At 37.9% G+C, this 17,784-nt stretch overlaps 1 protein-coding gene across 5 annotated transcripts in view; it reads left to right on the top strand.

Annotated features, from left to right (window-relative positions):
- mpp2b (MAGUK p55 scaffold protein 2b) overlaps window positions 1–17,784 on the top strand; it is a 123,313-nt gene that overhangs the window by 19,721 nt on the left and 85,808 nt on the right. For 2 of the 5 annotated variants that reach the window (XM_051674484.1, XM_051674485.1), the window contains exon 1: window positions 12,588–12,728. The exons of 1 other annotated variant lie outside the window; for it this stretch is intronic. In XM_051674484.1, coding sequence (XP_051530444.1) covers window positions 12,644–12,728 — 85 coding nt within the window. In that variant the 5' untranslated portion in view covers window positions 12,588–12,643. Of the gene's footprint in view, window positions 1–9,419; window positions 9,503–12,587; window positions 12,729–17,784 lie in introns of those variants that run through there. 2 more of the 5 variants (XM_051674486.1, XM_051674487.1) reach the window with 2 other exon arrangements.

A 17,784-nucleotide genomic window follows, 5' to 3' on the forward strand; every position in this document is an offset into this window, starting at 1 on the left:
TTTATTGGCCGATGCCGATAATTATAAAAGTCAGAATATCGGCCAATTTATTGGCCTCAGCGATATATCGGTCGACCACTAATTTTGAGTCTTAAATGTACTAACTGTTTCATAAGAAATGCTATTTCTGCTAATAATAGTAATATTCCAAAAGCCTATAGCAAATTGTTAATTCTATTCCCTGTTCATTTTCAGAAGATGTGGTCAGTTACCAGAAATGTTTTATTTCATAACAAAATGTAAGAGGTTAATTTCAAAATTACTCATCATTATTAGCCCTGTAATAAATACTTGAATATTTAATGATATCATTTCCCAGATGTGTTCTTTTTATTTGGAAGAGGAAACCGTTCCCCACTTGTTTTATTTTTGTCCATACTCAATTTTTGACTCATATTTCATCTTTATTTCTTACAGTTTACTAGATGGTTATTTTTTCTATCACAATTATTCTTTTTCATGATTATGAAACAGATAAGGAATTAAATATTATACATCTTTGTTGTATGATGGACAAATACCATCAGCAATACCAAAAGCAAGGTATCTTTAATTCAAACCAAATCCCTTTTCTTTCTTATGTACCCCCTGTATGTTTATGTTCTGTAACATATTTTCTCTAAAGCAATAAAAATAAAAATATACTTCCGTCTGCACAGACAATGAAGCAAGTGCATGCACAGGCAAACTTGAAAAGTGATGTGCTAGTAAAACTACGTATATCGAGTTGTGAATATGCCGTGGACATAATGCACTTGTAATGTTGAGGCAGGCAAACAGCACAGGAGCAAGAGAGGACAAGGTGAAGAACCTAAGTGCAGTTTATTATAAACAAAACAAAAGCAAGAACAAAACAAAGACTTGACAAAGCGATACCTTGACTTGACAAAGACATGACTTCAACATTACAATCAACAATACTCAACAAAGACAAAGGCAAACAAAAGGGCTTCAATACAAGCCAAAATGTAACACCATAACAAGACATCCAATGACGAGACAACTAATAACAAGGTGACAAGACTAATAAACCAAGAACCAATGACAAATTAGAACTGATAACAATGTAACAAGACAATCAATGAAGTGGCAGAATTAATAAACAGGTTAACAAGATAATGAAACATGAACCAATGAAAAGATAGAACTAATAAACCAAGGAACCAATATGAACAAAACACATGCATAAGGCAGACATGGTAGAATGGTATGACGAAGCAGACGTGACAACATGAAAACATTAACATGAAAAAAAAAAAAACACATAAACACGACACCGCTATATGTAATGCCATATTGGCTGAGTTCGGAATTGCATACTACCATACTACTTTTGCTGTTTCTGCCATAGACAGATATGGCAAAATTAGTATGAGTAGGATGGGTAGAATGCAATTCTGAACTCAGTCATCCTAAATTTTCTCTAAAACACATACAATTAATATCAGTCTCTAAAGCATGAAGAATTCACAACAAAATATCTTCTAAAATGTAGATAATTCAGTATACTATTGTTTCAGAATTATCAGTGTAAGGCTGTTATTTTAAGAAGTCAGGTTTAAATGTAGGATTTAAGCCTCGTGTCATTATGGGGTGCTCAAAGCTGCCACCTACAAGCTGCATGGTTGTCATTGCACTGTGGGTCACTGGTGTAATGCAGGGTTTTTCCAAACTTGTGAGAGAGTGACGAGGTTGCATATGTTCCATTTTAGGAGAATGGACTAAAATTAATGAACGCAGCTTGCATTGATATAGCAGAATCAGTAAGAGTAGTATGTGTAGTTTGCCAATCTGAACTCAGCCATTCTCTGCAGTGTTTTCATGTGGAGATCAAAGTCAAAGCGACACCCTGATGCAAATCATGTGAATATGGCTTCACAATGGCTGTGTACTTAATAACAGGGAGGTACAGTGGATAGCCACAGCCTGCTGGCCCATTAATATTGTGGAGGATGAGTGTTTTAATATCTTATTTGTCTTGAATGTCTTAATCTATGTTTTGATATGGTATCATTAATATTGCACTGTACTCATGGTCTCCAGAATCCCTGCGTTACCATGTTAGCAATTTCCCTGCCCTAATGCTGCCATGTTCCTGTGTTCAAGGTTTGATTTTGAAAATAAGCTAAAGAGACTGCTAAAGAGCATTGGACCGTTAACAAACAAACACACACAAACACAAACACACACGCTGGTATTCCTGTCATTACGATGACTCTCCATAGACATAATGATTTTTATACTGTACAAACTATATACATCCCCTAACCCTAACCTTACCCCTAATCTTAACCCTTACAGAAACCTTTTGGAATTTTAACATTTTCAAAAAAACATTAAGTATGTTTTTAAAGCTGTTTGAATTACAGGGACACTAGGGGTGTCCTCATAAACCACATTTATAGCATAATACCCTTGTAATTGCTAGTGTGCAACCTAAAAAATGTCCTTGTAAACCACAAAAACCAACACACACAAACACACACACACACACACCATAGGTGAAATATGGACCGTGCCAATAGGGCCAGTGCCCAGGGGCCCTTGACTACCAGGGGCCCTGGGCTGCAAGGTCTCACGGCCCATCAACTTTGAAAATACATGTTTGTATATGCTTAAATATGTGGACCCCACAGCTTATACAAGGGCCCTTCAACAGGGCCCTGTGACTGTGAGGGCCCCCAGCCCTCTTATAGGACCCTTTTGCCTTCCTGTTTCTAATTAAATTTTTTGAGCCACTCTTTAATCTTATAATGCTGCCTGGTAAAAGTTTCCATGCTCTTCTGGAAGTACAAGACCTTGTAAAATAATTTCCAAAATAGTTACCTTCATATTTTGATGCACGCATCTTTTTTATGTGAAATCTTTGCTGATTTTGATAAAGTAAAATTAACAATAACGTTTATCTTGTTACTGATATTTCAAAATGAGAAGTTATTGAATTCAAGCAACGTGCTTAAAATTTTATTATTTTATAGAAAAATAGGTTTTAACTGGTTTAAAAATTATTTCATATGTTAGGCTTTATAAGCTTTATTCTTTGTATAAAAGTGCTGTCGAACAAAACGTTTATTATAATATTCATTGCTGTAACTGCATGTTTGCCCTACATTACAAAAAATAACTTGGCCTAGGTGGTTGGGAAAAAGAAAATATTGATATTTTACTTTGTGGTTCAAAAGCATTGATTAAACTAGATACATAAAAGTTGTTGAGACAAACTATAATGTTGGTCAGACAAAACCTTGTCTGAAAGTTTAAAATAGTTTTAAATAAAAGAACATTGGCCATGGGGCCCTTGCTAGTCATAATCCGCCCCTGACACACACACACACACACACACACACACACACACACACAAACATTCAGCTGGGATACGCAAACCTTGCTGATATGCACAGTCAGAGTTTAACAGCTTCAGTGAGAGCTATATTTAACACTGTGTGTGTAAATGTGTTAGATAGTGCCTTTAAATCCCCCAATAAGAAGTGTTGTTAAACTGTGTATGTATCCAGGTGTGCAGCTCAGAGCTAAAATCGTCTGAAAGAGCTGCTAAATTTTTCTGTGTTTATAAGGTGTCACATATTTGTTTTTTTCCACATGGACAGTGAATTCTCTCAACTTTACCGGGAGACAGAAAGAGACAACATGCTGTAACGAGTTCTGTTTATGTGTAATTGTAGAAAGTATTTACCTTTTTTACTGTGTACAAAAAAATAAATGTTCCTATAAATGTACCTTCCAACAAATTATATAATTTATTATATACTGTCCTCATATTCAAACCTAAGGGCTCTATATTCGTGACCATGCTAGGCGCTCTAAGCGCAATGACTGTGCGCCACATCTTATCCAATTTTCGTGAGACCGCAAATTCTAAGCGCAATTTTCATGTCAGCACAAAGCACAAGTTGGTGTGGGTGGGAGTGTTTGCGCTATCTGTGGGTGTATGCGTGCAAACTCTGGTTGTATTGTTTGTTAATGAAGTGGCAGTTTGCTATTTTCTTGAGAAATAGGTCATTGTGCTAAGGAATTTGAGAACCACATCTAATCTTGGTGCAAAATCTAAACTCAGTCCCTGCATTTCCATTTCTACACTGTCATATCCTCTTCTTATTTCTCCATAATTTATATCTTTTGTTTTAATGTAGCTACAGATCCCTGAAACTTCAGGATCACAAGTCAGATAAAGCACGTTTCTGGCTTTTCTTTTTGCTCAACTTGTAGAGCATGGCAAAACCAACACCAAAGTCATGGGTTTGAATCCTTGGGAGCACACATACTGATAAAATGTATATGTTGATGTATACTGTACCTATGCACCTTAAGTTGATTTTTATAAAAGTGCCTGCCAAATGAATAAATGTAAATGTTTGTTAGCATTCAGTCAAATTGTTGATCCATTCATGTTCATTAGCTAATGGATGTAGCCTGAAATTTCATGGTTTATACTTCAACTAAATACCCAGATGAAAGTTTTATTTCTCAGAGATAAGTATCATAGCTCATGAGACTTAATGGAGTTCTTAATGTTACATTTAGGTATCAGCTCCGTTTTAGATGTGTCTCCTAAAATGCCTTTGGATAAAAAAAAATAAAAAAAAAGAGAAACAATTGTTGACATACAGTATAGAATATCAGGGATTTTTAAATTGTGATTTCCAGGCCTGGAAAATAATAAAGTCTTTGCTATTAACATTTTTATCGCCAGCAGGTAGGTGTGTCTTTTAAACCAAGCCTAAACAATCTAGATGAACTGATGAAAAAAAGGTGTAGTCTCTCCCAGATGGATTCAGAAGTTCCCAAATGTCTGTAAGACCAAGATTTTTTTTACACATCCTCTGTAGTGTCAATGTTGCTCTGAAGCAAACCTGGGCAACTTACAGCCCGTGGGCCAGATCCGGCCCTCTACATGGTTTAATGTGGCCCGCGGCTCATTTATCCTAAAAGCATTTTTTTTTCATCAGATATTTCAGTTATCTTGCATTGGGACCTGACGCGCCTCCATAAGCATTTAACATGCTCAGGGTTGCCAGATAAGAGATGCAACACCCCCAAATTGAGATTTATTCTTGTGCAAATTGGAAATATTCTGCCTAAGGTTATACTTATTTTGTGCCAACTGGCAAGCTCTCACTTTTCCCTTTGAACAAATGTAGCGATCTCTAGTGCAATATTCTGCTCAAGGAAAAGTGTTATATGGCCACTCTTTGTCCATTCTTGAGGCTGCTTGTGATGTTTGGTGCTACTAATTTTGCAGGTAAACATTCTCAGTGATGTAATTAAATATAAAAGTAGATCTCGGCATCATTGACACATTGAGGGGTAATCATTGACGCGAGCAAAAGCAAGCGATAGACGAATATGTACATGTATTTTTTATTTGTGCAGTTTAGAAATGTTGAAATGTTAAAAGCTGTGTAATTTTCTATTTCTTTTTTTTTAATTTTTTTTTTTTATTAAAACAGAACACTGATGTAGAGAGTGTTAAATTGAATAATAAATTAACAGTGAAGTAGAGATGGTAAAATAAATCATTTATAATAAGATCAGCCTTTATTCAGTTTTTTAATGCCTTATAGAAATGTATCTACCTTTGTAGAGCAATACAATGCTTTAGGCAATTGCAGAATAGTCCCATTAGTCACATATACACTTCATAAAATTGAGTACACAACTATATCTGGGCTGAAAAGATACAAAAATCAAATCAATGTGGCCCCCTATGCACTACTTAAAGACCAAAATAGTTGCCTACCCCTGCTCTAAGGGGTCTTCACACCTTTGCATCACTATGATCAAGGACCAGATCCATTAAAAAATTGAAGTCTCCACCCAAAACCATCTCATGAAGGATCCCAGCTGCTTGTAGTTTTCCCTCAAGATCTATAAAAAAGTTCTGATCATCAGCATTGGGTGCATAAATATTAGCCAAAATCACATTTTGCCCCTTTATTTCAGCCAAAACAATAATTATTCTTCCTAAATTATCTTTAATCTGTTTGAGACATTTTAATTGTAAATGCTTATCAGTGTGATGACTCCCCTGCTCTTACTCGAACCAACACTACAAAACACATGCCCACCCCCTGGCCCTGCCAAGTTTTTCAGATTCCTGTGAAGAAAGGTGCGTTTCTTGAAGGAACACTATATCAAATTTTACGCTTAAGAAAAGATACAACCTTCATTCTTTTTATAGGGTGCCCCAGCCCATTAACATTTTACCTTTATTAAAGTGACATATTGACATGCAAAAAAAATTATGTACCCAAGGCTAAATTATATAGACCACTATCCAACATTGATGTAACCATAACATCCTTAAAAACCCACAGAACAGAAGAAAATGCGCATCAGCCTCACGCATAACAGTCCCAACTGAAATCTGATGTTCCATGCATGCTCACGAGACTTCTGTGACACTGTTGCTACCAGATAGCTCAAGTCCAGTGATTTTTACATACTGTATATATGTGTGTGTATCTATCTATCTATCTATATATATATATATATATATATATATATATATATATAAAATTATTATTTTTTTCTTTACATAATCAGTGCCATTAAATTGTACATAAATATGTTCAATAAAATGAAAAAATAAAAAAATGAAATAGGCCCCAGTAAACAATAACATCGAACCCACAACGTGAGCAAATGAGCTCAACAGCAAGTTAACAAAGGGGGGAAAAACAGAAAGGAAAAAAAAAGAGAGTCAGACAGGAGCCAGTGGGCAGGCAGCAGAACAACAAACCCTCTCAGGCTGTGTCAGCAAAATGCATGATGTGTAGTCTGTATTGTTGATCGATTGCAGGCAAAATTACCCACTCACTCCATTGATTTAATGAAGGCCATAGCTTGTCGTGGGCATGTAAAAATCTTGCGTCCATCGTTGCCGTCAATTCTCAGCTTAGCAGGATACAGCATTGTGAAGCTTACCTTCTGATGGTGCAATAATTTCTTACACTCCTTGAATCCATCCCGTTTCTTTTGCGCACCTTTATCAAAGTCCAGAAAAACCATGATGTTGTGGTCCTCCCCACACAACTTGCCTTTATTCTTCGCCACTCATAGAACAAAGTCTCTGTCAGCTGACCGCAAGAATCTTGCTATGATAGATCGGAGTCTGTCACCCGCCCAAGGAAGCTGACCAAAAACTCTTAGCGTGCGCTCAATTTTGAGCTGACAACACGCATTGTCGATCAAATTCGAAACAAACCCATTCAAAAACCTCACTATATCTTGACCTTCCTTTCCCTCTGGGATTCCAACGAAACACACATTATTACGTCTGCTCCGATTTTTCATATCCTCTAGTTTATCCACATCAGCTTTGGTGGATGGCGGGTTAGCCTGCAGCTCTCTTTCGGCCAACTCCAGAGACTCGATTCGCTTCTCAACCTCGTCCATTCTTGTGATCAAGGTGGAAAGTTTTGCCTCCATAGACGTGATCGCTCGACGTATTTCCACGAGGCCCTCCATATCAGTCAAGCTTTTTGTTAGTGCTGCATAAATGTTTGAGATATTCCGACCTACATCATGAGGCTCGCTGTCATTATCAACTGGACCCCTGCCATCTTGATCCTGCGAGTGGTTCGCTGTGTGAGAACGTACACTGGCGGCCAAAAGTTTGGAATAATGTACAGATTTTGCTGTTTCAGAAGGAAATTGGTACTTTAATTCACGAAAGTGGCATTCAACTGATCACAAAGTATAGTCAGGTCATTACTGATGTAAAAAACAGTACCATCACTGTTTGAAAAATGTCATTTTTGATCAAATCTAGACAGGCCCCATTTCCAGCAGCCATCACTCCAACACCTTATCCTTGAGTAATCATGCTAAATTGCTAATTTGGTACTAGAAAATCACTTGCCATTATATCAAACACAGCTGAAAGCTATTTGGTTCATTAAATTAAACTTAACATTGTCTTTGTGTTTGTTTTTGAGTTGCCACAGTATGCAATTGACTGGCATGTCTTAAGGTCAATATTAGGTCAAAAATGGCAAAAAAGAAACAGCTTTCTCTAGAAACTCATCAGTCAATCATTGTTTTGAGGAATGAAGGCTATACAATGCTTGAAAATGCCAAAAAACTGAAGATTTCATACAAAGGTTTACACAACAGTCTTCAAAGACAAAGGACAACTGTCTCTAACAAGGACAGAAAGAGATGTGGAAGGCCAGATGTACAACTAAACAAGAGGATAAGTACATCAGAGTCTCTAGTTTGAGAAATAGACGCCTCACATGTCCTCAGCTGACAGCTTCATTGAATTCTACCCGTTCAACACCAGTTTCATGTACAACAGTAAAGAGAAGACTCAGGGGTGCAGGCCTTACGGGAAGAATTGCAAAGAAAAAGCCACTTTTGAAACAGAAAAACAAAAAGAAAATGTTAGAGTGGGCAAAGAAACACAGACATTGGACAACAGATAATTGGAAAAGAGTGTTATGGATCTTAACCCCATTGAGCTTTTGTGGGATCAGCTAGACTGTAAGGTGTGTGAGAAGTGCCCGACAAGACAGGAAGCATGTGGTTAAATGTCACCTGAGTATCTGTACAAACTGACAGCTAGAATGCCAAGGATCTGCAAAGCTGTCATTGCTGCACGTGGAGGATTTTTTGATGAGAACTCTTTGAAGTAGTTTAATTTTTTTCAAATTGTAATAGTAATTTTTCACGGTATTAATGTCCTGACTATACATTGTGATCAGTTGAATGTCACTTTGGTGAATAAAAGTACCAATTTCTTTCCATAAGAACAAAATCTGTATGTTATTCCAAACATTTGGCCGCCAGTGTAAGTGCTTTTTAATGTCCCCACAGGCCGACGATTTCAAATCTTTCGACATCTTGCACTCCCGGCACAGTTTAACAAACAAAACTATTATGGTTCTCACTGGTTAATATTGCTTAAAATGATAATTGTAGCAAAGTTTAAGCAGAGCTCACCTTCAAGCGATCAGCCCTTACATAGCGTCACGTGACTCCCCCGAAAATAATCAAGTCTTAAAAGGTCATGGAAATTTCTATAGTGAATATGATTTTTTTGGCCATTCAGCTCTTAAATAATGAATTGCCCAGGAATTGCTCTTTGTGAAAGCATCTCTATAAAATGATTTCTAAAAATCCTTATCCAGTATGCATGAACAACTTGAAAAGCCATACAAATGTATTGGTCAAAAGGTGTGGGAACCCTGTCAGGAGAACTATTTGCTCTACATTTAATCTCATTGCTGTCTCTAGGTGAATGAATTGAAACATTAAAGACATCTCATTTGTGCTTTTTCTTTCCCACAGGTGAATAATAATTTATTACAGCATGCAGAGGTGGATTTGGGGTAAATGCTTGAGTTGACCATGTGATAAAAGTTGTTTTCACACAGAACCTCTCTCTCTCTTTGCAGTAGTTAGCTTCAAACTCATCTGGTACGATCACAGACTCTCAAGAAAAGGAAAATGCCGGTTGCATCTGCCAGCTCTGACTCAGGTAAGAAGTGTTGTCTTAATGATTTACTGAACATATTTTAGAGTCTGTTACCAGTCCACAACTTTTTCAGTCCACTAAAGGCTGCTGTGAAATTATGAGGAGGGAAAATCAGAAGTCAGTGAGAACTAGAACCAGTCAGTCAGCCTTTTGTACAGAAACTCCACAACAAACAGGGATTAAATGTGTGTGCTTCACTGAACGTCCACACACTCCACCACGTGTCATACTGCATCTCCTTGACAGTCACTTGAGTCAATATCATTGGATTATTATGGACATTGCTGGACTACAATTTAGCTGTAACGTGTAGACACGTTTAGAAAATAAAGCATTTCTTATTCATTCTCTTCTGTGCAAATCAGTGCAAAAAACAAGTGCGAGCCATTCTTTAATGTTTGTTGACATGTAATTACGAACAAAATACCCTATACTGTATGTGCACAAGTTTTTGAATACATTTCGTGATCGTCATTTAAACTTGTTTTGGGTGATCCGTTTGAAGACAGCTATAACGGGGTCAGCTCATTTAGAGGTGGTCAAAAGTGGTCGAAAATGCATGTAGTGCTTTCGTTTTCTGATTTGACTTTTTTGCACTTTATCATCATTCAGTAATACACTGAAGTAATGATTGATTTGTGTGGTCATGACATACAATCAGAGACTCTCCCCTCGAAATCTGAACACAAGTGGTCAAAAGGGACAACCAGGTGTAACTGTGATGTGTCTTGCTTATCCACTTGTGATCAGATAACCCAAAATGCATCTTCACCAGCTGTACACACAGGGCCTCATTCGGGGATGAATAGTCATGTAGTTGATACACCTAGTCTGCGATCAGTCGTGTAGTGTGCGCACCATCATGACGAAAACAAAAGACTGTGAGTCGAGGGTGCTGACGTGTAGTGTGTGCTTGGCTTTAGACTCATTGGATCAAGTCCATTTTTTCTGTGTTCAGATTGCAAGTGAAAGAAAAATCACTAAGCCTTGGATCGCTCCAATGAAGGAAACTATTTAATAAAACAAAAAACAGATGTCAAATCAGTCAAAAACATCCAAAGAGTAACAGTGGTTTAATTTTTACATATTGAGTTATTTTTTATTTGGGGGGCTTTCTCTGCAAATATTGATATGTGATTAATATCATGGCACTATAGGTGAAGGTGAAGTGTTTATGTTCTGTACCACTAGTGGCACTTAATGGAATTGTGAGAAATAGCAACACTGGCTCAGCCAATGGCATGAGTTTATATTGGGACTACCTGTTTGGTCATGTACAATGTCATACAGGAGAGTTTTGAAATATTTTTGCAGTTCTCTTTGATTTCTCTAGTGGTGCAGAAATGACACATTTTACTTTTCAATTGTGTGTGTGTGTGTGTATGTGCAATTCAGTAGCTCAAAGTATTCCATTAGGTCTGACATTTTAATAAGTGCATTAAAAATAAAAAAAGCAATTTACTTACATCATTTACACAGTATATATTTAGAAGAGTCATCATTTACTTGAATAAGCATTGCACATTGAACTTTATGTCCGTTCTTATGTAGTGTGCAGAATCTTGTCTAACTTTGCACCAATAATAAACGTGGTTCTCAGAGGTCATAGCGAATTGACCTATTTATTAGGAAAATAGCAAATTACAGTTTGCGTCACCTCATTAACATACAATTCACCCACAGTTTGCATGCATATGCCCACAGATAGTGCAAGCACTCCCACCCACGCACACTTGCACATTGCGCTTGCACGTAAATTGCGCAAAAATTGGATAAGACATAGCACAAGGTCGTTGCGTGTCCCTGTGCCTAGCGCAGTCACAAAAATAGAGCCCATGATCTTTTAGCCAATCAACTTAAGTACTCTCTCTTTGTCTAACATGTAAATTGCCTCAGTTGTTTGCAGGTAAAGCGGTTTCACTGCAGCGCACTATAAGAGTTTTTTCTCTCAAACCCTCCACCTCTCCAGCACCAGTTGTCTAGATCTACTCAAGGGGATTTTATGTACAGTATGTCTAAATGTGCAGCAGCATCATGACTTACATGCTCAACACAGCATGTCTGTGTATGTTCTTAACAGTAGCAAGTCTTCATACTTGCACTGCAGCAGCAGCATAATCAGAACTAGTCCACCAAGACCAAACCTACCAACTTGTCATATCCACGTATACTGACACACCTTAAATTTATTCAGAGAATTGTCATGACTGAACTTAAATTCATTGTTCACCCCTAATTCCTGAACTCTCCTCTTATCATAACTTACAGTCTAGCATTAGTACTTGACATTACTGTAGTACGTGACTTTACTTTCTCTGATAAATGCCACTCCCATAATTTTCAAGTTATTTGTCTAGGAATGTATCTGTAAAGTAAATACATTTGATTGCAGTGAATTAAGTCATAGTGAAAAGTCATTTGTTTGTCCACTTTATTTATCAATGCCTTCTTTTCAGAAGAACAGCAATTCAATAATCTCTACACATTTTTTGGTCAGAAATCAATACATGTTGGAGTTCATTTGTGATATAGAACATATTGTGGTCACAGATGTGATGATTGCAAAATAATATAGAATAAAAGTCTGTGTTCACATAATATGGATTGATTAGGTGGCCACTGTTGGAATTTCCTCTTTACTCTTCATTTCCTCTGAGACATTTTGTCTTCCTGGTCTCCTCTCGTTAGGTCTCTCATCCAGATTTCAGCTGTGTTTAGCTCTTCTCAGTGAGGCTGTCAGGCATTGAGGCAGACACAAGCTTCAGCAGCTGAGAGGGAGTAATTGGGAGGAGGGAAAAATTTCTCTGGGAACCTGTGTATCTGGAATCTTTGCTGTTACAGTTAGAAGAATTTTAGGAGACAGAATGCTCAAATGCTCAGTGGTTTCAAACTGCCTTTGTGAAATTACAGGAAGAGGGGTGACAGAAAAGGAAAGAAGGAAATCTGAGGTGTTACAAGACAGGAAGGGAACGGTGGAAGGAATGAAAGATTTAGGAACAAATGAGTAAAACAGAATGTGTGTGTGTGTGGGGGGGACTTTCTGGTAACTGATGCTGACGTCAAAGAGGTGAAAAAAGTGAAGGAACGGAAAAGAGGGAAGGAACGCAAGTATATGAGAGTGAGAGGCAGGTTTAAGAGAAAGAGATGGATTGTACTATGGCTGGGAGTCTCTATAACAGATTCTCTCTGGAGGAGACTGGATCAATCAGATCTCCAGAAGGTTCGGGAGGTAAGAGACAGAGACACGAGATAAAGACATTGAATATCTATATCTTTAAATGCATGAAATAGGGACTTTTCAGATCTTAGTAATAGTATTTGATTGATCATCTAGTATTTATTGTGGTTTTGCAATTGTGATCACTATCAATGATTGAGTTATAGCCTCATACTATTTAATAATGTGATTTATGGTGCTTAAGGTCTTTGTGGTGCTTGCCCGCCTCAATCCTAGGGTGTTGAGGGTGATCGCCAGTGTGTTGCCATGCGGTTGCCTTTTTGGCTGCTAGGGTGTTCTGTATGGTTGTTAGGGTGTTACTAGGTGGTTGGTAAGGTGTTCTGGAAAGTTATTAGGGTATTACTAGGTGGTTGAAAGGGTGTTGTGGGTGGTGGCTTGTATTGTCTGCCAGGTGCAAATCAGCTTAATATGCGGAGACCACTATAAATAAGCCTTGGTTAATTTTCTCGAAAAACTGTAAACTGTGCCTCTGTGGCGCTATAAACATTCCTCTGTTTGTTTTAGCGACCCCCGCAGCTTGACACAGCAACATTGACTTGACCAATGGCATGAGTTGGGGGCTATCTGTTTGCTCGATCAACAGCAGATGGGGGGTGTATTTGGGAGGCTGTTTGAAAACAATATTTATTTTTGTTTATTTATTTTATGTTGTTTATTTTTCAACTCTGTTCAGTGGTGCGGAAACAACACATTCAGTGTTAAGTCTTGTTGCTTAAAGTCATAGTACAACTTTTCTCAACAAGCTGCATGATGTACTATTCATGTCTGTAACCCAAATGGTGCGGGACAAGTTACATGCCACAGTTTAATTCCTAGAGTTATGGTTTTGGTCAACTTCCCAACAGTAAGTATGAGCAATAGTAATAGTGATGCTTGCCTTAACAAACACCTTTTTACACATTAGGTAAAACTTTCAGTGCTTCTTAATGTATAATGACGTATAATACAATGTAGAATTTACCTTTACACAGTGTATGATAGATGACAGGGCCTACAAACTAAACATTGTTTCGGCCTCCTTATTTGTGAAAAAAGTATCTGTATCGCCAGCCATAAGACTGGGCCATGCTCAAGCCTTACTCTTCACTACAGCAAAGTATCCCATTGATACAGTTTGTCTAGAAGACGTTTCTCTGCCTGCTGGGTCTAGGGTTTCAACCCAGGAAAACCTATTTTTAGGGACACTACCCAAATCTATTGTTCTAGCTATGGAAGATAACAACGCCTTTCACAGTAGCCTATAATAAAAACCCATTCGCCTTCAAAAATTATGATTTGGAGTTCCCAGCTGTCTATGTGGATGATCAACATCATCCAGCAAAACCTCTGCAACCCGAATATGGAACCGGTGCAGCAGCACCGGAATTTTATCAATAAGCACTGTCTTCTGAAAGGCATCTTCAAAACGAAGCTCTGTCCATTGATAGGAAACATTTTCTGCGTGGATACACGCTCTACACCAGTGGTTCCCAACCCTGTTCCTGGAGGGCCCCCAACACTGCACATTTTGTATATCTCCCTTATCTAACACACCCAATTCTGGTCGTAGAGTCTCTACTAATGAGCTAATGAGTTGAATCAGATGTGTTTGATTAGGGAGATCAAAAATCCAAAATGTGTAGCCTCTAGGAACAGGGTTGGGAACCACTGCTCTATGCCTTTAACCTAACACCTAATGAGGAGAGTGGTCAGCCCAGTTATTTAGGTTACTGTATGAACTGTAAATAGTTGAATCTAAATAAAACTGTCTAATTTACCCAATATTTGTGTTTGTCTTTAATGCTCATTAAAGTATCATGGCGTTAGAACTCTATTGGAATAAATCGTGAGTCAAGTCTTTTATTTGGAGCGGAAGTGCCGCGTGGAGGTGCTTGCCATGTAGAGTGTTACAAATCAGTCGCTTATGAGGTTTTATCTCAGTCTTACAGTATTAAGGCAGTAGACAGCGATTCAGCTGACAAGGTTTTGAAATAGACAATATATTGACAACATGTTTCCCTGAACACAACAAGAAGTATCAGCCTCTTCCATATACAAACTGCCTGTTGAATAATACATGAATATATTCAATAAACAGCACACAATTCTACACACCTGTGTAGGCCGACTGTTTATATTGCATGAAAAGCATGGCTGACATTTCCAATAAAAAACATAATCAACTATGTTACATTCATAAGGGACTGAGTAAAGGTTTTTAATATTGTAGGTGAGATGTGTCTTTTATCGAAACTAGTGAGAAAACATGACAGACTCAAGTCTAGAAAATCAAGGATGGTAACTCATAATTACAGTGAGATTACAGCTGGATGGGAGACGTGATTTGATGAGCTATTCAGGCATAGACGTTAATGCATAGATGCTACATCTGGTCCATATGCATTTACAGTACCAGTATCTTGGAATGGTCAACCAGGAGACTTGTCAGTGGAAGAGACACCTCAGGGTGCTACTTGAACTGGTTTTGAATGAAAACAGATAATTTATTGACTGCTTGGGTGTTGATCTTTAAAATGTTTGCCATGTATTCATTTGTACAGAAAAAAACAACACAATTTTAGAATTTTAGAATTCACAACATTTTTGCAACAGGCAGGATTTATTTATGGCACTCCCCACTTATTTCTATAGTCTCGGCCAACTGTTACGGACTTTCTCGAAACTGCACTGTAACATTTTAATATCTCCGTTTAATGCAAGCTCGGTTTATTATATATTTTAAAAGATATTGCTATGCAAAAATTACTGCTACATAATATGATTTGATAGCAAATATATTATTTAAATAATTAAATTATGGTTGTTTTGGAGCTAAGATTTATTTATGGTTATGATGACCTCTCCATCGTGTTGTGTTTATGACAGACTGATCACACTGAGAATTCGGTAACATTAGGTTGCAATTTCTGCTACTGAAATCGGTCTGTTTACTGAAATTCAAACCACTGACTCCAGTGGCTGAAGTTGGAGGTGTTGTTGAACGTATGGGCAAGTGTCAGGTACAGTTTCTGGGCGAAATGTCCACATAGTGGCGCCAAATGCAAGCTGTATTTTTTGTTGTAAATGATGTAATGCAGTCAACAGGAATACATATTTTATTAACTCTACCCCCTAACCCAAACCTCAACCCTAAACCTAACTGTCAGTGGAGTAAAAATGTAAATTTAACAGTGAAAATGCAAACTCTGAGTCACACACAGCATGGTTTATTTGAATACAATTATTTCCTGGTTTCCAATGAGACGAGAACCCATGTCTCAGAGGTTCCTCACGCAATGCGCTATCAGTAGCACCACAGGGAAAGGTGAACACAATATTTGATGTACAAATGTCTCATGGGGGATGGTGCTTGTCATAATTCGGCAGAATGGGGTTGATTTCAGGGTACATTCAGAAGCAATGTTTCGATTTCCTGTGTGATCATGATGGTTTATAATCAATATCCCACAGCTTTCATTAGGAGCTTTAAGCAATTAGGCTGTGCTTTAAAGATCAATATTTTTAAAAGAGCCTGGCAAAAACCAAGATAAGACAATTAGTAGAGATGAAAAGCTGAAATCACAATAAAAAATCTCAGGAAGAAGGTTAATAAAAACCCATGAGGGGTTTTGAAATGTGTAATTATAAATTGATGGAGGTGTCTTGCAGTCTTGCATCTATGCAGAGTTAAAATAGAACAGGAGCAAATGTTAGTAATAATTTGGGCTTCGTGGAATAAGTAGCTTGCAAAAAATTGATGAATTTCAGAAATACAGCAGAAGATTGAGTGACTGAGTTTTAACACACCTTGTTGATATGCTAAACTGTATACAGCACTGTGAAAAGTATTTTTTCTGTTTTTGTGTATATCTCATACTAAATTGTTTCAAAAATTCAAACAAAATCTAACATAAAACAAAAGCAATCTGAGTAAACACAAAATACAGTTTTTAAATGATAATGTTATTTATTGAAGCAAAAAAGTTATCCAATACCAACTGGGCCTGTTTGAAAAATATTTGCCCCCTTAGTTACTAAATCCCCAAATCTATAAAACTGCATTCATAATTGGGTTCAGCTGGACTAGACACACCCAGGTCTGATTACTGCCAGCCCTGTTCAATCAAATTAACACCTAAATAGAAATTTTTCAGCAGCGTGAAGTTGGCTAAAAGGTCTCACCCAGAGTAGCACACTATGCCAAGGTCGAAAGAAATTCCAGAAATGATGAGGAAAAAGGTGATTGAAGTACATCAGTCTGGGAAGGGTTACAAAGCTATTTCAAAGGCTATGGGACTCCAAACAACCGCAGTGAGTGCCATTATCTCCAAATGGAGAAATCTTGGCACAGTAGTGAATCTCCCCAGAAGTGGTCGACCTTCCAAAATTCCCCAAAGAGCACAGCGACTACTCATCCAGGAAGTCACAAAAAAGCCAAGGACAGCATCCAGGGAACTGCAGGCCTCTCGTGCATCAATAAAGGTCACTGTTCATGACTCCACTATCAGAAAGACACTGGCCAAAAATGCCATCCATGGAAGAGTGGCTAGGCGAAAACCACTGCTAAAGTGTGGCACTGTCGAAAGTGGAACTGTTTGGAAGACGGGTCCCGTTACATCTGGCGTAAATCAAACACAGAATTCCACATAAAGAAGATCATACCTACGGTCAAGCATGGTGGTGGTAGTGTGATGGTGTGGGGATGCTTTGCTGCTTCAGGGCCAGGGCGACTTGCAATAATTGAGGGAAGCAGGAATTCTGCTCTCTACCAGAAAATCCTAAAGGAGAATATCCTGTCCGTGAGTTGAAGCTCAAACGCATTATGCAGCAAGACATTGATCCAAAGCATAGGAGTAAGTCCACCTCTGAATGGCTCAAAAGAAGCTAAATTAAAGTTTTGGAGTGGCCTAGACAAAGACCTGACTTGAGCCCAATTGAGATGCTGTGGCAGAACCTTAAATGGGCAGTTCATGCTCAAAAACCTTCCAATGTGGCAGAACTAATGCAGTTCTGCAAAGAAGAGTGAGCCAAAATTCCACCATAGCATTGTGAAAAACTGATCTCCAGT

The sequence above is a fragment of the Myxocyprinus asiaticus genome, chromosome 36 (assembly GCF_019703515.2).
Source record: "Myxocyprinus asiaticus isolate MX2 ecotype Aquarium Trade chromosome 36, UBuf_Myxa_2, whole genome shotgun sequence".
NCBI classification, from domain to species: domain Eukaryota; kingdom Metazoa; phylum Chordata; class Actinopteri; order Cypriniformes; family Catostomidae; genus Myxocyprinus; species Myxocyprinus asiaticus.